Source organism: Plectropomus leopardus, chromosome 24, assembly GCF_026936395.1.
Source record: "Plectropomus leopardus strain MGB_pleo_1.0 chromosome 24, ASM2693639v1, whole genome shotgun sequence".
Taxonomy (NCBI): Eukaryota; Metazoa; Chordata; class Actinopteri; order Perciformes; family Serranidae; genus Plectropomus; species Plectropomus leopardus.
The window spans coordinates 8,448,339-8,474,639 of record NC_142199.1 but is presented as its reverse complement, the minus strand read 5'-3'; the positions used below and the strand labels follow the sequence as shown (position 1 = coordinate 8,474,639).

At 39.0% G+C, this 26,301-nt stretch overlaps 2 protein-coding genes and 1 long non-coding RNA gene across 6 annotated transcripts in view; 1 reads left to right on the top strand and 2 right to left on the bottom strand.

Moving 5' to 3' along the window:
- stk11ip (serine/threonine kinase 11 interacting protein) overlaps window positions 1-642 on the bottom strand; it is a 33,515-nt gene extending 32,873 nt beyond the window's left edge. Inside the window, exons 1-2 of one of the 2 annotated variants that reach the window (XM_042513065.2) lie at window positions 369-642; window positions 63-130 (exon numbers count right to left, since the gene is read on the bottom strand). In XM_042513065.2, coding sequence (XP_042368999.2) covers window positions 63-129 — 67 coding nt within the window. In that variant the 5' untranslated portion in view covers window position 130; window positions 369-642. The remainder of the gene's footprint in view (window positions 1-62; window positions 131-368) is intronic. The other variant, XM_042513064.2, reaches the window with a different exon arrangement.
- Window positions 643-5,362: 4,720 nt separating this feature from the next.
- igfbp2a (insulin-like growth factor binding protein 2a) lies at window positions 5,363-25,299 on the top strand. Its single transcript, XM_042512945.2, has 4 exons — window positions 5,363-5,792; window positions 22,370-22,551; window positions 24,282-24,422; window positions 24,688-25,299. Exons 1-4 carry the CDS (start codon window positions 5,393-5,395, stop codon window positions 24,844-24,846), a joined length of 882 nt encoding a protein of 293 aa, XP_042368879.1. The 5' UTR covers window positions 5,363-5,392; the 3' UTR covers window positions 24,847-25,299.
- Window positions 9,888-20,929, bottom strand: LOC148185485 (uncharacterized). 3 transcript variants are annotated; one of them, XR_015775878.1, is made up of 4 exons: window positions 20,671-20,929; window positions 15,287-15,516; window positions 11,066-11,135; window positions 9,888-10,735 (listed from the first exon to the last, which is right to left on the bottom strand). It is a non-coding gene; the product is annotated as an uncharacterized LOC148185485 (long non-coding RNA). The 3 variants fall into 3 exon arrangements; XR_015775877.1 differs by lacking the exon at window positions 20,671-20,929 and adding an exon at window positions 15,814-15,931; XR_015775876.1 differs by lacking the exon at window positions 20,671-20,929 and adding an exon at window positions 15,702-15,858 and having other exon boundaries at window positions 9,889-10,735.
- Window positions 25,300-26,301: the final 1,002 nt, after the last annotated feature.

Here is a 26,301-nt window from a genome sequence, read left to right as displayed (position 1 = left end):
TTTCAAAGGGTTAACCACACTTGGGGTACAGTGAGAGTAAAGTGTATCACTCTGTAACATACCATCATTTCGGAGGAGTTTGGCCAAGCTGTGTACAAGGGAGGACTGGCCACTGGGAGGTGCAGCCATCCTGAAACGTTTCAAACAAAGCATACTGTTAGCACCTGATTATATAAACAGAAATAAAGCACATTTTCCTATTTATTATGTAATATGTTAACGTTATGGATATCAGTGTAACACTCTGTGCATTCATATCATCACTGTCTAACATTAGCATTAAAAACTCTGCACTCACTGCGGCTAACGTTAGCTGAGCTAATGTTTAGCTCAACAATTTCCTCGTAGCGAAGCTAAAAGCGACTTACCTGCGCAGTGACAGCCAGAAAAGTAACGGCTAACATAAAGTTTTACTTCCACAGCGTAGTACTAAAGCGTGTTCATGTGTGTACATGCAGAAAAACAACGTTTCAGTGGTAAATTTGTCGGTTTCATAGTGCAGTGCACAGTGATGTTGACATTTTTTTCTGTCACATGACAACCCGCCCAAAGCCTCGACGGTGGCCCCGGTAGACCAAAAACTGTAGACGCTCAAAAAAGTCGCGGCCAAATACAGGAAGAAATTACAGTTTTTAGTTAGGTTTACTATAATCTATAATTTGAGATTCAATACCCATTGCTTGAATCACACAAAAAAGAGACATTAACCGATGTTAAATCCTAAAAAGCATAATTTTCCGCGTTTTCCTCCTCCTGACTCAACAAAATTGCTTGACAAATGCTGTTTAATGTTCAAAAATTTCATGTCTACAATATTAAAACAAATTTCACAATCCTCCCTCCACAATAAATAACCAGATTTTTGTATATTAACATTGAATGCAAGAATGAAGTTTTCTTTCCTTTGCAGTGTTTTACTGAGATATAAAATGAGACATATGGTTCTAATGATAATTTCTGTGATCCTGGTATGATAAATGATGTAATTTTGGCAGTTTTTACAAGAAAACATGCAGTTCAACCCCACTTTCAGGTTTTGGCGCTCTGGGAGTATTTAAAATTAACCATTTAAAACTGAATGTCTGTTCTCTAGTCCAAATCAAAAAGCATAACTCCCTCCCAAGTGCATAAAAAATAATTTGAAGTGCCTTCCCCCGTATTACTGCAGAAGGCCACTGGGTGGTGCACTCTAGCAAGGAGTCACAAAGCAAACGCACATGATAAGGTGAGTGCAAATGAAAATGTCAATATAATTCCTCACTATGACCAGCAAAGACACTGAATCCATCCAACCATTCACATATTAGAATTGCAAGCACCATGCATGAGTGGCTGACATAACAATCTTTTGTTCTTTTATGCAGCCTGAAGACTTTACGAAGGCCCATTAGATCTTTTGTGCCTCCCAGCTTTTAAGACCCAAGCTCAGCTCAGACTTCGTGGTAGCTGAGGTTTTTAAAAAAATGCCAGCTGTCAAATTTACCATCCTGGTCAAACCATATCCGAGTCATGGCACCCATAAAAAACAGCTGCTTGGCCAACTTGTTACTTTGCAGGCTGAAGAAAGAAGAAAATAAAGCAGATTAAACCAAGTCTATTTGCAAAATTTCTTGAATCATAACTACACTGCAGACAGACAATTGTGCAACCCGAAATGCCCGTTAGTTTCAATTTCCTAGAAGGTATGAACTTTGTTACCGGAAAAACAGTCATGTCAGTGAATAGCGTAATGCTGACATCAGCATATAACTTCAACTTCTGGACTGTAAACCCACACATTAACTCAACACATTAGGGGAGCAGTTTTCAGCAGCTCTTTATTTTTGTTTCATTGGGGAATACGTAACGCTGTGGCTCCATAACAGATACCTCACAAAGATTTGCATGAGCAAATAAAGCAAGAACTTTCCTAATTTGCACATGCATCACTTGTTGCTAGGCAGCAAACAAACACACTCACACTCAGGCACACACATACAAAAAACACACGCATAAGCATTTTTTCCATTTGGGACTTGTGATGTGAACATTTCCATGTAAGGATTTATGTACTGTAATTTGGTAAACATTTCCACTCAGTGAGATGTTGTGCACTTTGCTGGTTAACTGCATGAAAGCTAGTTTTCTTACCCACATGAACTCTCGAAGGACTGCAAATAAAAAATGTTGAACAGCACAGTTTAGGACATTTTAGGACATAAACACATATTCCAGCTGTTTAGTTGTAAGTGTGACTTCATCCTATGCAGGCCCTCTAATCAGATGATGAATTACTTTTCCAACCCCTGTACTCATTTCCTCCACTTATCTAATCAGTACTCTAAGCAAAGGGGCCTTAATTAAGTATAATCAAAGCCAAACACTTTAGTGCACTCATTCATTATCAAAGCCTGAAAAATGAACACGGGGATGCCTTTGGAGACCCGTTTTAGTTGATAAGAAACCACCGTAGAACCAAAATTACAGTAATACTACGCCTTCTTTGTTTGCTTTAGAAATTTTGGATTTAGAGAGAGCTATGAAACGATCTTGGCTGCTTTCTGATTGTCAACCATGCGTCTGTCATCTTCCAGTGGGCCTGCTGTGATGCTTAGCAGCTCAAAATTAGACTGGAATAAGTGCAGCGTTACAAACATTGATTACCTACTTAGTGGTTTATGTCACCACTGGATTGATTCAAATTCAGATTTTTGGACTCTTCTAAAAAGTTATTTTGTATTGAGGCAGAATATCAACATCTAGTGTATATTTTATGAATGTTTCCAGTTATATTTTGGTGTCATCTAGTGTTAGCAAAAGTTTACCTTTGGTATTTTTGAGCAGCATATGAGCATCTAATAGATGGTGTATAACTTCAGTTCTAAACATCTTTAGGGACATTTTAAGTGCATTTTTTTAATTATTTAATTAGATAATTAATCATTTGCATATTGAGACATACAATTTCAGGAAAGTTGTATTACAAAAAAATAAGTGTCTTCATGTAAGTGATCAGCTTATATTAGCTAAAATTTTGACCCTGTTCTCCTGCCAGGTCTTCCCTTGATGTATTATCTATAACTCATCTCATATGAAGCATCCATAACTGTAGTTTAAACAGATAATAAATGCTTGACATTAAGAAAGGATCAAGATTAACATTAAGAAAGGTTTTGTGACATAGTTAAAAGAGTGGGCAGAGTTTTGAGGCCTTACTGTACTCTAATTAAGATGACCTCTGGCATACAAACCTCTCTCTGTGTACTTGCTGAGGCACATGGACTGTATATGTCCTAAGCCCATCAGTGATCCCATACCTTCGTCAAGCAATGTGGAGTTTATCCAGAGTTTGTGTTTGCTTTACAGCTCCATGGGGAGGAATTTAAGTAACTGACCTTGGTGGGGATCACTTTGCACACATGGGCAGATACTGCGGCCTGTTGGGCCTATTAGCTAGTGGCCATCCTGCTGCTTTTCCACCCATGGTTTCATAAAATGACATATGAGGTTCTATGTGCAAACAGCCCTCTGGGCATCCTCCTGACTCACACCCCTGAGATACAAGGCGGCTTCAAATGTACCCTTTCTCCCTCCCCACGCCCCCAAGGTGAGCTAGGATGCCGATCGTGAATGGGGCCAAATAGCATTAAATCAGGGGGCACCCACAAGACAAAATAATCTGCATTTATATCTGCGGAGTAAGGTTACACATGCCACTTCTATTTCTAGGCCCTTGGATAAACAGCGATTAGTCTACCGCACTGGACAGGGTTAATAGGAGCTTGTTCCGTGGGGGAGCACGACACCTCAAGGCTTGGCCTCACCGATCGATAGGAAACATTGCTGGATGCGTGCACAGTAGCATTACTGTACATGGGCATACAAGTCGGTAGCAGCTGCAAGTTTTAATTGAGTGTCAATGGACATGTCTGCCACGGCGGGGAGGTCTTTCCATGTCAGGAATGCTCAGCACATAGTCCTTTTGTTTGTTTGTTTATTTATTTATGCATTCTGGGAGCTGGGGGTGCTGATTGAAACAAACATGCCACAGTATGTATAGCGTTGCAGAGTCGTCTAGCCGGGGAGCTATAATTTACTGCCCTGTTTTTGATACTGGAACACAAGCTCAAGTTTCACATTGACCTTTCTTTCTATAAATTCTGTTTGGCAAAATGGTTTTATTTAAAACTGCCTCAAGGATGTTAATGTTAGTCTTAATATTGCCATAAAGAGGTCAGGGGTCAGCTAGAGAGATGCAGAAGAGGTTGCCGAGAGGGAGACTAAAAGATGATGGTGACACTTGAATTTAATAAAACATTTGTGAGATTGTGTGTGTTCGAGTGAGTGGAATCTTTCAAATACACTTTTTTCCCTCCTTTTTTAAATAACATTTTATATAGGCTAGATATTTGCACTGAGGTGTAGTTTCCACTGGGGACATGCCTTTTTTTCTTTTTAATGCACTGAATTGTGTCCAGTATGCTACTGCTTAAGTCAGCAGTCAGATTCTAGCTGAAAAGGTGAACTGAGCTGCTGTTTTTTCTCTAATATACTATAGAAATGCCACAGATGCATGGACAGATTACAAGGCACAGGAGTCCAAAGTGTCAGGGATCCCCCTGGCCCTCAAAGAGACACAAACGGCAGAAGAAGCAAAAACTAACCCCAAAGACAAAAATCTGTGTGTCTTGCTCATTTGCAGGAGAGGTGGTGGGGCCCCTTTCATATCTGTGCCCAGGGGGCCACTGTCTTATTATCCACTCATGCACAGAGGAGATGCATGTTTAGCAAATTTAGCACTGTTCTGGCAGAATTTAGCATGATGACCAACTTGATTATTTTGGGTTTTTGGTTTTGGTTACCCCTGGTTTAAGAAAACCAAAGTTATCCCCCTGTATTTGCAGTAATGTGGTCAAAAGGAGGAGTTTTTTACAGTGACATGAATCTCTGTTTCAAGGGTTAAATAAAAATATCAAAAGTATTTGGGTTTTTTCTTAATGTATCTCTATTTGCAGGCAGTTGCACACACAGTTAAAAGCCATTAAGAGCTGGTCTTGCAAGAGGGGCTTGTATTTTTGCCCAATCAGGCTGCAGCATTCTCACAACTTCAAATGCATTCAATTTAACCAATTCACTCCAACTTTTGGGACCTTTATTGTCTCTCTGGGTTATGTCAGCTAATATGAGAATAAAATAACAAAAGAAGTACAAATTTATCTAATATACTGTCAATATTTTAGCAGAACTAAAAGATGACATCTGAACTAAATCCAATGTTAAGACCCACATGTGGCCCCAAGAGCAAACCTGGGAATTTGTAGGACCCAGCAGACCTCCCAGCCCCCGGCTTCACCTGTTCGCATGCACATTTCTTCCCCTTTTTTTCCACTTGGGATTGCCTTCCATCGCCCCCATGATAATGACCAAAAACCTCATGCCTTCAACAATGCTCTCGTACGCGGGCTGCAGCTTGCTGATCCTCTCCGCGTCCCTCGCCGGCGCCTCCCTGGCCGAGATGGTGTTCCGCTGCCCGGGCTGCACCGCGGAGCGCCAGGCGTTGTGCCCGCGGCTCACCGAGACCTGCGCGGAGATAGTGCGCGAGCCGGGCTGCGGGTGCTGCCCCGTGTGCGCCCGGCAAGAGGGCGAGATGTGCGGCGTGTACACCCCGAGGTGCTCCACTGGGCTGCGATGCTACCCGACGCCCGACTCGGAACTGCCTCTGGAGCAACTGGTGCAGGGCCAGGGCCAGTGCCGGCGCAAAGTGGACACCGAGACGACCACTTACAGCCAGGAGCACCGGGAGCAAACCAGCGGTCAGTCAGTTTACTGGAAACCTGTTTTTTCTTTTATCAATTTTTAATGACACTGTCTAGACTGCAGCCTGAGAACAGCGGAGAAATGTTGCATTGTCATGAAGCCTAAATCTGTATAGAGTGGTGTTGAATGGGGAAGTTCTGGTGAGCATTTTGCACCGGCGCATTATATTCCTACGATATTTTCATTATATTTCATATAGTTTTGCATTGATGTCTGAAATGCTTGCTTTTAGCCCTGAAGTGCATGCTTTCTATGTAACCTGAGCAAATTGGCTTGGTTTCTTACAAAAACATGGGAAGAAGGCAATGGCCAACTTGGGAGGAAATGACCCAGAATTTAGCAAAACAAATAAACAAACAAAAAACAAAACAAAAAAAATCAAAAAAGAAATATGCCTTAAAATGATCAAAAATCCAAAAAAAAAGCAAAGACAAAACTATAAACAAACAAATGACCTCAAAATATTGTGCATACAAATAATAACTGCAAAAATATATAATCAAAATAATTCTAAATATAGATTTTTTAAAAAACAAACATTTTTCCCTATGTTTTTTAAAAATAATTTTCTAAATCTGATAATTTCTTGCAATTTGCAGAACTTGCCAAGTTGCTCATTGTCTTTTTTCTTTTCAAAAGAAAGTCATTTGCTAAGGGTTCTGAATGCAGCAGAAGAAAAGTCATATCGAGGGTAAAATTCATTGAGTTATTTGGATTTATCTGCAGATTTGAAATAACCTTAACCTCTGCTGCAATAACGACCTATTCTAAGCTTTTTGCATGAGCTATCCTTACATCCATGTTAAAGTCTGTGTTGCATAGACATGTTTACAGTGTTGTGAATCATCCTGGTGAGCATGGGGAGAGAGAAACAAAAGGAACAGCCGCTCTGCCCAAGTTAACCTCAGCTATGCTCCAAACAGCTGGCCCTACAGTCTTTTTAAAACACTGTAACAGAAAAATTCCCAGTACTCGGGTGGGATGGACGCAGAAAACATCATAGTATTGATGTTGACATTTCCACAGGGGAGTGGAGAGAAAGAAACACAGAGAGACAGCAGGAGGAATGCTGCATTGATTGGAAAGTGGACTTTGACCAGAAATAGCCATAAACTGGTGTTGACAGGGACTGCATTAACTGTAGAAAATAAGCTGGATGTATGTCCGGGGGGGGCGGGGGGTCACAATGAGTGCGGCCTGGAGCCAGCGAGCCTCATGTGGGTTTGTGATTAAATAAGGACAGGTCGCTGTGAAGACGAAAAGTCAACAGCCTCATTAATTGGCTGATTTTGAAGCTGCAAACACACACAGTCAGTGAGTGTCCAGTGGAGTCTACTCATTTCCAAATCCGTGCTTTGTCAGAGTTTACCTCCAGACTGACATGTGTTTGTTTTGGCACCAAACTCCTGGAAACTACCGGCATTCAGAGTAACCCTGTTCTCTGAAACTGACAAAAGGTCAAAAAATGCCTCATGACACATTTTTAAAAAAAAATCTAATAACCATAGTGACTTCACTCCACATTCATGCAACTTGACACTGCAAAGTTAATTCCTGCAGCCCTCCTCAAACAATAACAGACAAGCAATAAAACAGGCGTGAATTGCAGAGTTACATAAGAGCTAAACAGGAGAGGAAAATGCGTGGACACATCATGTAAAGGCTTGCAAGAAGGCAATTTGTCAGATTTTTCTTGTTCAGGTTTGGGTCAGGCTTTGCTTTCACAGGTTGAAAGGTCTGAGATTTAGTTAGACGTGTCCAAAAACCAGTAAAAGCTTAGAAATTGGCTAAATTTGGCTGAGTTGTTGTGGATAAAAGCCTTGCTGCAGATGGAAGAGCGATTTCTGACAAAGACAGTGTTAGAGTAAGTGGTCTAAATGAGGTGTGCAGCTTTGTCAAGGTCAAAAGATGAAAGAAAAATATATTTTTTATCAAAAGAAAGAATCAGACTTTCTTCCTCTCTAATCCAATGGGAATTTAATTCAAATTTCCAAGCCATGCCACCGCATCAGCTTCACCTTTATGCCATTTGATTTTTGCATTATAACTAATGCTCACTGTCAGTCTCCTGCTTTCCGTTTGGCCCATTTCGAGACTACACAGACTTGATTTCCTGTCATAAATTCTTCTCAGATACACAGCTAAAAAGAGAAAGTAATGAAATCACTGATAGGAATCAGCTCACGAGGGACTGTTAGAATCAAACTTGAACACTCTGGCTGCAATCCACTACATCTCTTTTATTCCAGGAATTAATCTTTAAATGACCGAAAAATGGCTGATTATAAAACAACAGTTAAGTGGTTGTGTTTAGCTGATCAGTGACTCTTCAGTGACTGAATTTGACATGCTGGACAAAGAATCAAAGGATGAAATGTTGCAGCTGTTTTATTTTGATGTTCATAAGCCTCAACATCCTGCCATCCTGTTTTTCTAAACCTTGACAGTGGACACAATTTTCTGTATGGGATTATGTTACATTTCACATCAGTTTTATTTGAGTCAGTGTCTGATTACAAGGTCAGCATGAAGCAAACAAATCAGCAGAGGTGTGGACTCCAGTCACATGACTTGGACTCAAGTCAAACTCAAATTGACAAAATCAAAAACTTGCAACTTGACCTGGATTTAAACACCAATTACTCGTGTTTTATTTGGACGTAAGTCTTTTGACTTGAAAGTACTAGAAACTTTCCCCCAAAGATGAAAAACTATGTTATTTTAAAGTGTGCAGTGGCAGATCTTCCTATGGGTGACATAGGTGTCTGCCTCAGGGGCCCACCAGGCCCTCTTTTTTTAAATTCAAAAAACTGAATGCAAGAAAATACGTAGAGTATGTAGAGTAGCCTGAAAGAAAACAAAAAGGAAAAAGTCATCTGTGTGGTGCAAACAAAAAGAAAAAAGACGAAGATGGATTTTGCAAATATGCACATACTATATTTGTTTATCATTTGTTTTTTTTATTATTTTGTTTGTTATTTTAATGTATTTCTGTTTATTTCTCATTAGCCTTTTTATAACTAATACACTAAATATAAAAGAAATTAATATTTTAAAAAAAAGATTTAGGTCTTCTTAATCATTTCCAGCAAGTCCACTCTTAATTCCCTAATTCTACTTTATTTGAACCAATCTGACAACATCCAATCAAACTGCAGGAGACTACCATGAGGAATCAACCTCCAACCCCCAGTTTTTTAACATATAAAAACTATTTTGTGATCAACAAAAACCTAATTGGAGTATGCCAAACGTGCAAGTTGACAATTACAAGCAGTGACACAACAATTTCCAACTTTGAACATCTGAAGTTGCACAAAAAAAACGATAAGTCAAGGCCAATATCAACATAATGTTAGCTTAACCACAAAGATACTCTTTTAAAAACTTCTTTAACAAATAAATACAATGTTTTTGTACGTTTAATATATTATTACTAGGGTCGACCCAAATATCCGTTAATTGGTCATCATCTGATACAGATAATGTACTATTTATGAGTATGAGTATCATCATGTGTCAAAATCTGTAGTCATGATGAAGAAACAATCCTCATTTGGGTGGCTGTGTTCAATTTGTTTTCTAATAAATAATAAATATAGCAACTTCTGATCAACCCATAGCAATTTCAGGCTAAAACTAACAACTTTGCCCCCACCTACTTCATGTTTAAGTCACACGTGCATATATTTAACCCTGCATATTGTAAGTATTGCTACAGATTATTTAATTGGTTAATATTTAAAGTTAAGGACTTGAGACTTGACTTCGCAGTTGAGTGAAACTTATTGTGACTTGCAAAACAACAACTTTGTCCCACCTCTGAAGATCAGTCCCACTCAGAATTAAAAAAAACTCTTGATTCTGTTACTTGCATCTTGTGTGAGGTGACATTGACAAAGACAGCTCTAAATCTGAAGGTCTTATCGGTCCCAACTTGCAATGCAGCATTACAATTCATGTAAACCCCTGGATCAGCACGACAAACAACTAAAGAGGTCAAAGGTCAGTACTCTTTCAACTCTAGAATGATCACGCAAGTTAAAAAGTAAGAGAGGGGATCCTTTTGGTGGAAATCAGTCAGAATTTGAGATTAAAAATTCTGCTTTTTATTTGCCGACCAAGAACATCTAACCCACATTGCAGCTGCTTTCTTGTTTAAGACCTACAAAAAAACTGATACAAAACATAATACTAAATATGAAGAAAAAATGTCAGTGGAGCTTAAAAAATGGAGCTATGAACTAATTAAGTTTTTCTGTTTGTCTTTAATGAAACTGATTTGATGAAATGGATTGGCACCGGTTCATTTCCGTCTCTGGTTTGGGCCACAGGCGATTTATGTTCCCTGTTTTAAATTATCAAAGCAACTGATTACAACATATTAGTAATGCAGTCATAAAAAGACAGATAATGCTTTATAAATCTCTCAGACATGAACTCAGCATGCATACAACAATTTAAAAATGCAGCAATTAATGTTTTAGCTCAGCAAGAAGTTTGTTCAGCTTCAAAAATGTACTTATGAAAGACTCACAATCACATTTGCTGTATGGAAGGTATTTGAAAGTGCATGAAATAGGCTTTTATAAATTAAGGTTAAAAGAAGAGTGAATTGTCAGTAGGGCTGTAAGATGCAGATGGATATGTAACTGTGACACTCCTAATTAAGCAAATAGCCTGAATCCCCCAGACTTGCATGGGACCCAGCAGACATGTGATTCAACCAGAACATCTGAATTGAAAACACAAAAATACGAAATTGCACATGGTTAAGTTGAATAAGACCAAAACCAAATCCTGTGTGCTCTGATTTCTCCCCTTTAGGCCTTTAGCATCTCTGATGTGTGTGTTTTTTGTGTGCTTTGAGTGATTGCCTGCATGTGTTCCACTGTAGGCGGAGAATTTGAGAAAATACACATGCTTGCATTCAAATGACCTGAAAAAAAAAAACATATTTGAAGTAAAGTTTGGATTTAATTCCCTACCAAAGCATCATAAATAATATGCATATCTTAAAACAGATTAATAAAACATATATTTCACTGTTAATCTTCATACCAAAGTCATCCAGATGTGCTAAAACCTCAGCCCAAATACAGACAATCATGTCAACATCTTTCCCACTGAGCCCATTCTGGTTTTGGTTTCAATGTCTCAATCATACGTTTGCACACTACTGTGGCATTGTTTATGAAGTGTTTTTGTAAACAAGCAACTTAAAGGGACAGTTCACCCAAGAAACATAAATGCATAGTTTTCCTCTTACCTGCAGAGCTTTTTATCAGTCCAGACAGTTTTGGTGTGAGTTGCTGAGTGTTGGAGATAGGCTCGTGGTGCTAAAAGCAACAAAAAATAAATAAATACAATTAAAAATACAGTTAAAAACTCAACAGCAATGTCTCTTGACCCAGTAACTCAAAATTATCTACAAACTTGCTGTAAGCAGATTAATTTACTTTCTTTTGACCGAATATCACCCGGCAACTGTGTCAACAGGCAGAAGGAAGCATGCATCTACGACTAGATAACCACGTCAAAACTTTTTTCAGTGGGGGCATGATTAGATAATGTGAAAAAATTTGGAGGCTAGTTGCTTTTGGCATTACATCGGTTACTAAAAAAACATGCAAATTAGACAAACGCAACTGTTTCATATTCAATTGTAAAAAAGTTTTCAACTCCTGAATGTCGTGGCCCTCGCTGTTGAAGCTGTTATGTTTTTTTTCTTTCTTTGCTTGTTCTCTTTCTGAAAATACACTAGTTTTGCCTGTGTAGTTTCCACTTGGTGCATGTGTACAACTGTATGATAGACTTGCCACGAGCATGAAAAAAACAGAAAAAATGCCGAGTACTCTTGCTTGATTAGTCAGTATTGTGTGGCGGGCCACATGTATTTTGAAAGACAAGCTTCACGCGATTTAAAATCTGTCTGAGGGCCATGACTGCCCCCTGAGCCCAACTTTGGACATGCCTGACCTAGCACCATTGAGCTGTTAAACTTTACAGCTCAGGTGAGGATGCCATTAATGTTTACATCCCGTGCTGTCACGAACACAAGCCTCTTGTCTATGACTTGAGAGGTTTGGGTATAAAGAAAATAGTTCCTATAAGAAACTGCTCACAACAAGACTTGCTGACGATCTTAATCAGCTGTTTTGTGCTTTGAGCACCACAAGGCAAGTACCATCTAGTTCCAGTATATTAGAAAGAAGGCAGACATCTCAACAGCTGATATCTCCAACAATCAACAGAACAACACCTCAAACCAAAACAATCAATCGTTGGTAAACAGCGCGACAGGTGGGAGGAAAGATATGTGTTTTGGGGTGAACTGCCCCTTTAGGTTTTTATAATTTGGTAGAGTATTCTGAGTTAAACGAGATACTCCCTCATGAACCCAAGAACTGATTAAAATGGGTCATTTTAAGATTTTTAAAATAAGCATACTTTTATTTCAGACTTTTACTAATAACAAGAAAGATTCCACATTTCATTAATTTTGAGCTGAAATCTCCTTTTTCCAAAATAACACCCACAACTTTCCCACCACCCTCTCTGTTTATGCACAGTATCACTTGATATTCTGTTCCCACAGAAACCTGGACCCAAATAAAGGTTCCTTTAATCAGACTGGATGGGCGTTTAGCTGTTTTGACTGGGATCGTACCACATGTGACCTCGATAGGGAACAAGTTGATTAAGAAAGCCCAAGCAGAGCCCGTAGCTGCTCACTCTTTGTTATTAATATGTTATTAATTCTCAAAATAACCTTTTGTTTGAATGTTAATTTTGCCCCAAATCTACCCCGGGTCAGTTTTACATGCTGGCAAAGAGAAATCTTTTCAATCAATACTGTTATAAAAGTTGTTATGAGGAGGAAAAATGAGGTGGAAAGAAAACTCCTGTGCCATCTGGTCGCTGAAATAACATTGTTAGCTAACAAGGGGCATTCCTGTGTACCTGCGGGGGCATCCAGACGGGGCCCGCAGGACTGAAATAGCTCCGAGATAATCCCCCCCACCCTAGGCTTCTCCAAAAACAGGGGCATTTGTGCCATGTCCCCCCCAGGCGTCAACTTCACGTGTACTCGTGCCAAGAATCTCCTCGTGCCTATTGAGATCCAGAATAACTTCCCACCCTCCTTTTTGGTCAAGGGTGATTTAAGACAATACAAACACTGTCTGAAATGCTACTGACACAGGAGGGGACGGGGACGCAGGGTGCTTGAGGGGAGAGGGACAGTTTCTGAACTTGTTCTAATAGTTTTACATGGCAAGATTAAAAAAAAAAAGGTTATCTTTCCACATCCATCATATAAAATAACAATCGCTGTTTACATCTGCAAAGTACATCATCTCCGTCTAATTTATCAATTTTTTTCCATGTCCTCCCCCTAACTTTTGTGATGAAGTTGGAGTGAACAGTCTGTAACAGTTTCTCCATTATCGGGGGAGTGGCACGAGGGAAAAAACACACAAAAGTACTGGGATTCATCCTCTTGGCAACATAAATGGCTGTGCCAAATGTCAAAGCAACCAATTCAATTGTTGTTGAGAGCCCCAGAGGCCACCCTCCGCTCTGGAAATAAGATATTATTTTTCGTTCTTGTGGTTTTTTAAATTAGTTTGTAAAGTCATAAAGTTATATTACATTGGTAAAAGACCACAGAACCTCAATTTCAAGTTTTTGGCTCCAACTTCTGTTAAAGGATAAAATAGTCCTTGAAACATTAATGTTGTCTGTCGTGGAACCCCAAGAGGTTTTGCGCTCTCTGTCCACTCACATCCCTCAAATCTCTCCCACAGAGGTTGGGAAAGATTGTCAGTAGCTGCGTGTGATGCCCCACAAGTTTGATGTGTTCCAGCTTGCCTCAGTTCATGTCCTAGTTCAGGTCCTGCACAATCGCCCCGGAGTTCACCCAGCGGTGCTGGTAGAGAGCGAGATGCCTGGCCTTGGATGCCGCGGTGTGCACGTACGTGCCAGAGCCTGTCCAAAGCCTGCTTTTAGATGACTGTTGCGGGCCAGAAAGCCTGGAAGGTAAACATATCTGCACTTTGCTGAGTTTGTGTTTCTAGGAAAACAGTCCCACTAGGCCTTGTAATGGATGATGGACTGCAGCTACTCCTCTGAGTGCCCTTCATCAACTTCTTAAGTGACACATGACCTATTTCACACCTCAGTGCTGCGTTAAAAGGCATATTGAGAGAGAATTTTTTTTATGGAGCTCCACATTCCGACATTTAAAGGGATAGTTCAGTTTTGAGTCAATAATATTCCTTTTTGCAGAGAGTCAGTATGGTGCTTTACTACTGTCGTGTGCAGTGCTGCGCCACGGGACAATCGTAAAAGTTTTGCGCAGACATTTGATCTTGAAAATTTCATCATGAAGGTTGTAAGATAGGACTCACCAAATTTGAAGTTGATCGAATTAATTCTGTAGGATGAGTTTGCAAAAGTACAAGAGGTGAAAATGGCCAAAAATGAGCACAAAGTTCAAAATGGCCAACTTCCTGTTTGGTTTGGGGGTTGGGTCAAAGATTCTTTTTTGTATGTCTGGACGTGACAGACACGTCCACCGGACTTCATACATGCAGGTGAAACGTAGTGAGGGGGCTGCCTTGCTGAAGTATTGTAGGGGGCTCTACTGAAAAAAAGAATCTACATATAAATGAATGAGATTCACAAACTTATTTCTGATGCACAAATATCTTTTTAGGGTTGTATAAATACAAAAAGTATCCACATATAAATGAAAAAGATCCACACGTATTTCCACACAAAAGTCTTTGTTTTGAATATATACAATGGAAATCCACAAATACGTGTATGTATTTAATCTGCATTTACAAATGGCATGGGATTTGTGAACCTCACTGCATTTGTGTGTGAATTGTCTGAGCATCCTTCGATTCACACACAAATGCATTTTTTTCAACAGGGAACTGTAGCCATTCAGATATTTCCCTCCTTTTAGCCGGTCACAATATTATATATAACATGGGAGCAAACAGTAAAATGTCAACCCAAAAAATGTGCTATATACTCATGTATTCTACCCACCTACCTTCAGTCATCTACCAAATAAAACTTAAATTTGTAAATGTCATTTATGTTTTCATAACCTTCTCAGATAGTACTTTCAAGAATTGACTATGGATCTCAATACTACAAATGTAAGTATTCTTATTGTTTAAAATTGGTTCAAAAAGTATTGTGATAATATAATATGGTTATGTGTTGTTTTATTTATGCAAGTAGAAACAAATCACTTTGTAAAACAACTTTGACATTTTAAAACATTTTGGAGATGTAAATTGTGACTAAAACACAATTTCTTTAAAGTACAGTATAGCACCTAAAGTATTTACAAGTAACAAGGGTAACAGTAGTAGTATTGTCGGTGAGGATCTGGAAATCAGTAAAGAATCGACATTAGCCTGGTATGACCACTTGTGATGGTCCCACACTGTCATGCAACATAACGTACTTTTATGGTGGTCTGCTGTCCTCTCCTGCATCTTGGAGGGTCGGCTAAAGCTCGTATGTAGCTCCAGGTACCCTCCTGTCAGGCGCAAGGCTCCCTCCTGCAAAGGCCAAGGTCCTCGGGTGTTTGGTCCAAAACACGCCCCGGCTCCCTCCTCGACCCGCCCATCTGCTCTTAGAACAGTTGCGGGGGTGATTTCTTCACCGGAGTCCGGTGTCACGCTCTCAAAATAACTATATCAACACAGACAACATGTCACTGAGCGTGTTAAACAACAAATGTAAATAAGCTGCTAGTTTACAGGCTTCTATCTGGCTGTAGAAGCTAATGTGCTAGCTAACGTTAGCTCAACAATTCAATATAAAGCTAATGCTATCGTACATTCACAAACACTGTAAACATCACACGGACTGCTTACTTGTAAATACGCAGGTAATAAGAGGAAGACTGCGTCTCTAGCTAAAATATAGTAAGCAAAAGTTATAATAACACACGCTTTTCTGGGTTTATTGTTTGAGTTTCGTTCCTACCCATGCGTTCGCCGTATTGCCGGATCGCTGTGCGGACGCGATCACGTGATTGGCTGAGAAGTAAGACCCGCCCACTCGGTGTGCGTTCTTGTGATTGGCTGAAAGGAGTGAGACATCTGATTGGCTACAGTTCCACAAACGCAGGGAGGTTCACAAATGTATTTTGATGCACACGCAAATGTTTTTTGTTCTATATAAATACAAAAGTAATTCACATATAAATGAATGAGCTTCACAAATGTATTCTGATGCACACAATTTTTTTGTTCTATATAAATGCAAAAATAATTCGCATATAAATTAATTAGGTTTACAGATGTATTTCTGATGCACACAAATATTTCTTGCTTTAAAAATCTACAATGGAAATTCACAAATACATGTATTTAAAATAATTTGCAATTTTCATTGAAAACATACATGTATGTTGTGACATCTATACACAAACCATTTAATCTGACAAACTGCTTGGGATTTGTGAACCTCACTGCATTTGTGTGATTTTTTGAGCATCCTTCGATTCACACACAAATGCAACTTGATCCTTCCATAATAAAATTTGTTTTACAAAGTGATTTGTTATTACTTGCATGAATCAAACAACATATAACCATATTATATTATCAGAATACTTTTTAACCAATTTTAAACAATAAAAATACCTACATTTGTGGCATTGAGATCCACAGTCAATACTAGACATTTATTGTCAAAAGTCAACATGAAGCTAAACTTTTTCTTTAAGTTCAAATTAAAGTCCAGTTACACATTATTTTGTGTTTTTCAATGCTTTACAACTTTTAAATGATATGAAACCACTGAATTGATTAATTGAGAGCGTCAACCAAATGCTTCATGTGTAGTGAGAGTCTCTTCTATTTCTATTACTTTTCTACTTCTACAGCTTCTTGATCCCATTGATGCCTACTTACTTTGATGAGCTGCCTGCTGAGACATAAGAAAGACATCACATCCATGAGTTTGTTTGACAACTAAACAAGGGTCTACTTCGTATCTATGGAAATAAGATGGAGCGAGTGCGCTGGTGTCCTTGAAACTTTTCCTTTTCAACCTTTCCATTCTCCTCCACCACCCGGCCAAGTCTGCCATTTGCTCAGTTGACCAGAATCTGGACAATCAGACATGACACTTCTGGCCTACGTGCCATCTGGGAATTTGACATGGATCAGATATAGAAAGGAAGCCTCTCGGGCCATTGTGTGAGGATTAACTCAAGCAGTAGACTGGACAGTAGGCCTGCTGCTCTGTTGATACTGCTGATCCCAAGCCCACCGCTGTGGAACGGCTTGGACTGCAGAGGCCTAGCGCCCCCTGAAAGTGGGGTCCTGACCCTCTGTGTTTGTGTGTGTGTGTGTTCATTTCTTGTGGGCGATCGCTGTTTTAGCTATAAATTGTGCGTTCATGTGTGTGTCTATGTACTGTGTACTTGAGCGTGCATCTCAGGTTTCCTCCGAAGAGAGGGAGTGAAGGTATTGCACTTGGATACTGTGGGGATTATGTAAGACAGCAAAACAAAAGGCACCCCAGCCGCCAATATTTTCAGTGTCGTGTGTTTATCTGCGCCACTTGTGTGTGTGCACACACACATGTGAGCACACACCTGATTCCAGTTGACTTTTGCCCCTTTTTGGAAAGAAACTCAGCCTTCAAAGAAAAGCGAGAGAGAGCACGGCGGAGCGTCATAAGGGGAACTGAGGTCCAACAACACCAGATCTATCTGATGGCAAAAGGCGCCAGCACCTTGTTATTGCTTCGTTTGGAATTTCCTTTCTCCCGTTCTCTCTTAGGCCTTTTGTAATCATATTCTACAACCGGATGTCAAATTTACCTCTTGCAGAGCGCTGAGAATGCCTCTTCACAAACTCACTTTCATTCTCCGCCCGGCAAACGCCTTTCCACAAGTCTGCATGTTAGCTCGGCACTTGCATAACTGTGAACTATCCACTTACTGGCCCACAATTTGACCTTCTCTACTGTCTGCGCTTATTTCCCTTCTATACTTCGGGTGTCAAGTGAAGTCTTGCATAGATTAAAAACAAACACCATATTCACTATTTGAAATCTATCCTCACTAGCCAAACTGAGCTGACGTGTGATCATGTTGCATTCTGAAGCGTCATGAAGCTTTTTTTCATCAAAAAATCAGCTCGTTCGGAATGACGCTCCTTTTCCACTCCCTCTTCAGTGTCAACCCTGAACCCCAAAGTATGCTCTGTTGTCAGAAACAACATGTTGGGTTGGACCTGATGGCCTTGCACATTGTTTGCTCCATCTGTTTGAAGAGAGGGTTTTTTTTTAGGTTGATGTTTAACAAGACTCCAAGGAGAGAGGAGACGGTCAAACTGAATGAAAACCACCTGGAGAAAATCACTAATCCACGGACAAATCGCCTTCTTTTGTCTATTGTCATTCGGTGATGGCATTTATTCTGGCATGGTTGTATTAAAAGTTGGGACATTTTTTCCTACAATACACTAGAAGAATAATTTTAAGTCACACACTCTAAGATTTTGCAAAGATCTTGCAGGGTCACAATTTTATAATGAGATTGCTTTTGAGATTATTTCCCATCCTGCTCCTGATAAAAAAAAAATACGCCAAACTCCTTTGAAGAAACTTGATATTCTTACAGTTCTTTTCATGCCTGCAAAAACACATAACTGTACAAACACAAGATAAAAGGCTTCATATGTCAACAGTATTCTTGTCAATTTAGCATCAATATAATCCATAAGGATAAACTGTATTTGTGTACAAACTTCACTTTTTGGATTTTGTCTCTTTAACTTGCTACTGATGTAAGTGCTGGTTGGTGGATCGGCTACACACCTAAGTAGACATGGACTTTTGTTCACTCCACAACTCCACCAATTTTTTTCTTTTCCACAGAACAAAAGTACCAAGACTTGTTCATGTTCTTGCAAACTTCAGTATTTACATGAACCAAAGCTAAAACCTTGCGATGATATTAGACATATTTGATTTTATCGTCAAGATGAGAAACAGACTGAGTTAAGACAGTTCAGACAGAGTTTTATGACTACCTTACCGAAGATGATCACCATCATGGGAGTGCGCCACAACTCTAGCAAAGCTCTCATAATTTTATTCCATCATTGGAAATTGTCTGTGACAGTGAAATTACTTCAATTGAGTCATTCGGGACTGAAGAGGAGATTAGACCTAACTTTACTGTCATTGCACAGAGTACAGGTACTGAGTTTTGCATCTAACCAGAAATAGAAAAATCAGCAAAGTGCAGAGTTGTGTAGTGAATATACAAAGAGTAAACAGAAATACATTCTGGAGAATAATGATAGAATTTAGAATGAATAGTGAGGAGAATATATGAAAACTGTACATATATAGAGTATGAACATTTTGAAACGTACAGCAATTACAGTGTGGTAGGGGTAAAAGAAAGAAATTAGGCCTGTTATGGTAATCTACTTATCGAGATTGGCAGAAATGATTGATCATTTCTATATATTGCCTGGTGTGTTTTCATCCGTGTGTGTTCACATAGGAATGTCACCTAAACTTTAGCCAATATGACAGCAGAATAAACAGCAGGGCTTTTCTAAAAGATATGAGACTTGGATGCAGCACCTTAGCATTTTATTTTTTATTTTTTAAATTTCCACAGCGCTCGGCCAAAAAAACCCTGAAAAAAACCCAAAAACAAAACCAAAAAAACCTGCGCTGAGACACATTGCTGTCATTTCTGGCTGCACTGCTTCTGTCCTCTTGTCTGCTCTCCGAATCAGAGTTTTGGGGCTCAGTTCCCCCACAGATTTATTTATTAATGTTTAACTCATTTTGGATATTTCATTTTTTTTTCAATGTCTAATGGCAATGACATCCAAATACATGAGAAAACCCCATTAAAATTTCATTTATATGCAAGATCAAGAAAATAAATAGAAAAATACCCAGAAAATAGCCTTAAACTGAAAAAGCAAAAGAAAGCAAATTGTCAGTTGTGCAAGTGTGAGGGTACCAAGTGTAGCCTATGTGGTGCAAAGAGCCAGCAGCCAATGAGGCAAAGACAGTTGAACTGCAATTGGGTGTGTGAAATGCTTGAATTTCAGTCATGGAGTGGCTTTAAAGTAAGAAATAATGTATTTTGGGCAATCAAAGTGCTGATTTTTTGATTTAGCATTTTAAGTAGTTGGTTCACAGACCCACTTTTTTGAGCCATTTTGACCATATTCCCCATTTTATACGTGATCAGAGGTGATATATTGAGTGCAGCTTGATTCACTTTGGTATAAGAGCCCAGAAGAGCCCATTAGGTTGAATTCATCATGTTGTCCTCCAAATATAAGTTTTAGAAATGTGTAAATGTCTGATGTTCATTTATCACCACTTTTAACATCTGCTCATGAAATTAAATCACACCAGTGAGGGAAAATAGCAACCATGGAAACCTGACTGTGACTAAAGTTCAGCAGTGGCCAACTTTTCTCAGCCCACAAGCTTGTTAACAGAGCTGCATGTGGTTGCCTCGCTCAATGAGAAAGGAAAGGAGTAGTGACTCATTGATTGTGCTGATGCATTTCAGAGCACTTTAACAGTGGTTTGGACACTTCAGAGCTTTTTCCCCCCCTCAGCATTATCTTTAGTGAAAATGTCAGTTGTGACAACAAGGAAAATTGTCACAAAAATAGAAATACACTTGTGAGCCCAAAGTAAATAAACAACAGGGAGTGGAAATAAGCAAAGTCAGCAGTAAAAGCAAAGTGTGGATGTGAGATATTTGCTTTAGGGGCTTTGAATTGTGTCTAAGTTAAAAGAGAGAACAGAGAGTGAATGCCAGCTGAAAAGAAAACTGACCTCATGGTTGAGCTTTTATATCCTGGAGGGTGCAGGTGAGCTGGATGCAGGTGCAGGTCGTTGAGAAGCTGATGACCTTCCCCAAGTTGGCCCTTCGCCTCCTGAATTTAATTAAGACTGATCATCTGACACAGCGGGAGGGATGTTGGAAAATATTAAAAAAAAAAAAAAAAAAAAATTTTTCTATTTTCCTCTCAAACTCTAAAACTTTTCATGTTCACTGCTCTTTAACCCCTTGAAACCTGGAGCAAAATTATATTCCTTATGCTGCTTTCAGATGCCTACCATAAGTATTTAAACCTTTGAACTCTGTACAAACTAATGCAATCGTTTGGGAAAAATGTGACAAAGGCAATGACCAATTTGTTGATAGAAGTTTTGCAAATTTCAAGAAACACGTGTATTTAACCTTTTTAAAGCAAGGACAAAATGTCAAGGGAAAAAATGTAAAAAGCGAGGGAAAAATGTTTATATAATTATCATAATCACAAATTTTAAATTATTACATTTTTTCTTGGTTATTTTTGTGGGGGATTTTTGTTTGTCGTTTTGCTAATTTTTAAGTAATTTCTTCTTTCATTGTTAATTGTCTTTCCCCATGTTTCATAGAGAAATTAAGCCAATTTGCTCAAGTTTCAAAGGGTTAGGAAGAGAGTATTTTCTTCAAGATTCTCCCCAAAGAGCTAAGAGGGTCAAACCCAAAATTTCCAAACCTTTTTTTAATAGAGCATCTCACAGACTTTGTCACTCTGACAAATGATGTGTGCAATTTGAAGCTTATTTCACCCCACTTCCAGCCTCTAAAAAGCCCAATCCATTACCTAAATGACAGCAGGAGGGCAACAGAGTGGCTTAGTGCACTGAGAGACTGTCCTGAAAAGTCACAGGTTAAGTGCTTTTAGAAGCCAATATGTCCATCAAAGTGTCCTTGAGTGAAACACCAAAAAGTCCTTTCCTGCCCAAGTTATTTTCTACTCTGTTGGCAGCACTTTCTCTGACTTTGTTTAGAGTGTGATCCATGTTACATTTTCTGACATTTAAATAATTAATGTAGTGCAAGTCTGTGATCCTTACATTTAGATTTTTATGGATTTTACTGGGGTTAAGTGATGTAGCAATATGCATCAAACAACAGTAAAGATGTGTCCATCGGCAGAGTCTTGGCAATACTGTTTCGACTGCAGGAACTATACAGGGCAGGCGATGTAGCCACAGACATTTTTTATTACTAGGGTGTCAAAAAGTGACTCTTTGTCATGCTCCTAAGTGTGTGATATCAACTCCAAAAGCACACTTTTAAGGCACACCAGACAAATCAGGGCTAGATTTTTACATGATTTCGTGTTTTTCACAAATCCAGCTGCAGTCCAAGGCAGTGTGTTTTGAGCAAATGTAAAGGAGAGTGAAGTTGTGAACTTTGAAAACTGTAACACTTGAAATGATTGTTTTCAGGAACCACAAAGCTTTAGTTTTATTGTTTTTAACACAAGTATCATCTAATGTGAGGCAGTTGGTTTTTTTGTGTTTATTTGTATGGAAGTTCAAAATAAAAGAAGAAAATAATCCAATGCGGTTTGATATGGATATTGTTTTTAGTTGAATTTACAGAACAGTTACTGCATTGCAACATATAGCATTACTATAATAAAATTATCTATTGCCCACTCCTATATCTTATGTTGTGTCTCCAACACTGCAGGTGAAGCGGTGGAGCCGCTGCCTGAGCAGGGAGTGAGCGAGATCCCGGCCATCCGGAAACCTAGCAAAGACACTACCTGGCTGGGACCCAAAGAGAGCGCTGTACGCCAGCACAGGCAGGAGATGAAGACCAAGATGAAGACCAACAAGGTGGAGGAGGTGAAACCTGCACGGCCCAAACAGGTGAGGCAGATCACAGTGTCAAAGCTCTGGATATAGCTCTTGAAATGTTGAGCAAAGTCAGTAAAATGATTAAATTCAAGCCCTGAATTCAAATCTCTGAGAACTGTAGTTTTTGGTGATAAAAAATCACATCCTGTGGCATTGCAACATCTGACTGCTATTTGAACTTTGTAAATTATGAGCACTTTGTCAATATTTAAGGAAAACATGACTTTATTCATTCATAAGAATGCATCCATACAAAGTTTCAGTCTGACAGAGTAGTGTCTTTTTCCCCTTTTCCTTATTTCACTGGTCCTGCATTTGTTTAACACACTGTAACACACATCATTGTGCTGGATTTATCCTCCCTGCCTCAGGTGGCTCAGGTGATCTCTCTGGAGATCTTACCGGGGCCTTTTAATAAATAGCAAAAAGTAATTGATTGAGAGATACACATTTTTTTTTATCATACATGCTTTGAGTCTTGTATAATGACCATTTTTTCTTCATGTTATCAGGTTGTGTCATTTTTGTCATAAAGAGGATTTCTTCAACAATAAATTCCTTGCAACAGCTTTTTACGTGCTGTTAAAAGTCTACAACCAGATATCAGTCATTTTCCAAAACCAGCAGCTACTAAACTGCTGCAGATAAGAACATGCAAGTAGAACAGGTGTTTCATAAATCTCCTTTAATGCTTGTCAGTGTAAAAAAACAGCTCCTGTGCAAAGAAAAAAAGGAGTGCAGTGCCGCCTCCCTCTGGTTCAGCAGCTGTTGATGTTCCGATGCTGCATTGAAAAGTGTTTTATTGCCACATTTAAAGATCATTCAAAGTGCAGCTAATCTTGAACCTGTTGCTAAGTACACTTTGAATCACTTTAAAGCCTCAGAAGGAAATACAGCAAACACCAAATAATAATTTAAGTGGATAAAAACAGTCATGGCACAAAGTAAAAGCTTATTTTTCTTCCATTCAACACTCCCACCAACAGCTGCCCTTTAGTCCAACGCCAGATATTTACTGACCTTAAACACACCTGAACCACCTTGTATCCCGGAGCTGGTGAACCCCGGGCAATTCTGAGCGGCACTGTGGTATTTTCCACCCGCCATAAAAATCATTTAAAGGTTATTGCTCTACCAGAAACTTATAACTGTCTCAACAAGACATTTGGCTCTGTGGAATTGTGAGGTAAAACTGAGGTCGCTGGCAAGAGTTGTTATTCATTACTGGCAAGAAAACATGATTCATTTGCTCATTACAGAAAGCCCCTTCGCTCTATGTGTGTGTGTGTGTGTGTGTGTGTACTTGTGTGTGTGTGTGCCTTTTATATAAGTTTTATGTAGCATGTCAAAAATGTGCTTATTGCCTTGCAGGCACATCGTGGTGTTGATGGGTAATTTTCATACTGTGTGCATGGATTTTACTTAACTTGAACATTGATAAATCAGAAAACTGATTTATTTTTAACATAAAACGTAAAAATTTATATAAAAGATCAGATTTTACGTTTTAAATTTTTAATTTTACTTTTTATTGGTGGTATAAAAGATCTATTTTCTTTTCTTTTTTTAAAATTAAAAAACAACAACCAAAAATATCGTATTAAAGATCCGATTTCTTTCTTCTGTACACAGAAATAGAAAATTTGACCCCTCTGTCACAGAAACCGGGTGACTCTCACACACCCAAACGCCACCATACGGGCCTGTTAATGTGACATGTTGCTATTGTTTTTATTTTCAAGACTCAGTGTCAGCAGGAGCTCGACCAAATCCTGGAGAGGATATCTAAGATGCCCTTCAGAGATAACCGAGGTCCCCTGGAAGACCTGTACGCTCTGCACATCCCCAACTGCGACAAGAGGGGGCAGTATAATCTCAAACAGGTGACTGCAGGCTCATGGTTAAGAGGGGGAGAGGGTGTAGCCACTTTATCATATGCAGGTATTTAGAGGAGAAAAGGTGAATAAAGCATCATAATTATGAATGAATGAATTTGACCATTTTATCTACCACTACATCCTTGAAAATGATGAAAAACACACTTTTCCTGCATATTTTTGCACAAATAACCTATTATATGCATATATAGGGTTCATCATCTAAATGTAAGAAACATGCAAAAATAAACAGAGCATTTTTGTTTTTCAGTGCAAGATGTCTCTGCACGGTCAGAGGGGCGAGTGCTGGTGCGTCAACCCTCACACTGGCCGACCCATCCCATCAGCCCCCACTGTGAGGGGCGACCCCAACTGCAGCCAGTACCTCAGAGAGCTGGAGCTGGAGCTTCCTGACATGGCCCAGATATAATGTGGCATGAAAGAAAACAAAACAAAAAACTGTAAAGTACTTGGGAACAAAGAACGTCTGAGTAAGCTATATATTATCTTTCTGTGTGTATGTGTCTCTAGTTCATTTTGTGACTTTTGAAATCTTAACCACCAAAAAAGGATTAAATGATAGAATCCGGCTTGCTGCGTAGGATGTAACTGCAGATTATTATTTTTTAGCAGAAGTAAAGATGAGTCCTTTTCCCTCGTAGATATTCACTAGATGTCAGCTGCTAGAGTGTTGGTGACTTTGCTTTACTAATTGTGACTTTGCTCAGATTCGCTCTGTTGTCAGTGTTTTGTACTGTATGTGTTGAAAAACGAGAAGCCTTCAACATGTTTGGTGTTTTTAGGTGTGTTTTCGTGTCCTAGCTTGCAGACTACTGTTACGCCTCATTAACAGATAATGCTATTAAAATGGTAATAAATTCAATGTGGGGCCTGCCTGTCTTTTAATTTGGAGACTTGATGATAGGGCTGCACAATTAATCAAAAAATATTATCAAAATCATGCAATATCCCAGTCCCAGAAACTGCAATTTTTCGATAAAGGTAAAATGTGTCACAATATACAATTATTAAAAAAGCATTGTTGTGCATATTCAGGGAAAATGAAATGCAAAACTTGCCATTCCGACTAAAACTGTGACTCATTTTGTGTCTTTGCATATTGTGCCATCCTACTTGATGCAGGGTTGCTTTCAAAGCATTTAGGTTTGAGAACATTTTTTAAAAAATCACAATGACAGATTTTTTGGGAATTCATTAGTAAGTCTATTTGGCACTGTAGCACAGACATTTCAGATCCTGGAAACTTATGACAATAATTGACCTGCACCCTTTCACTTTAATGTAAGTGTGGTACTGAAACCAACAAAGTCACATACTGATGCTGAAGAGGAAGTTTTTAGTAGTTGCCATTGTAGTTAAGTTTACTAGCATGGTCATGTTTACTAATTGGAGTAAAACACAAAGTACAGGTGAGGCTGATGAGAACATGACTTATGCATGTATTTGTTTGTAAACTAAATACTGGATACATTTTTGACATTTTTTGACCTGATAATGGCACCAGATGAACAGTGAGGACATCACCTAATTTATTGGGTGACATGAAAATCTGGACCAAATTTCACGACAATCCATCCAATAGTTATTTGAGAAATATTAGTTAAAAACACTTCAGTTCATGGTGGCACTAGAGGAAAAATCAGAGGCTCACTAAAATCAATGTCAGTATTATACATCATCTGGGGACCATGAATGTCTGTATTAAATATAATTGTAAGTTACTCAAACGCTACTGAGATATTTAAACCAAAAGTGGGGGATCAGTCAACTGGCACTGCAATCCTAAGAGTCAAGCAGGTGGCATATTTTACGTTCACTTTTTTTATGATTCCTGTGTGCCAACAAAAATGTGGCTATGTTGTCC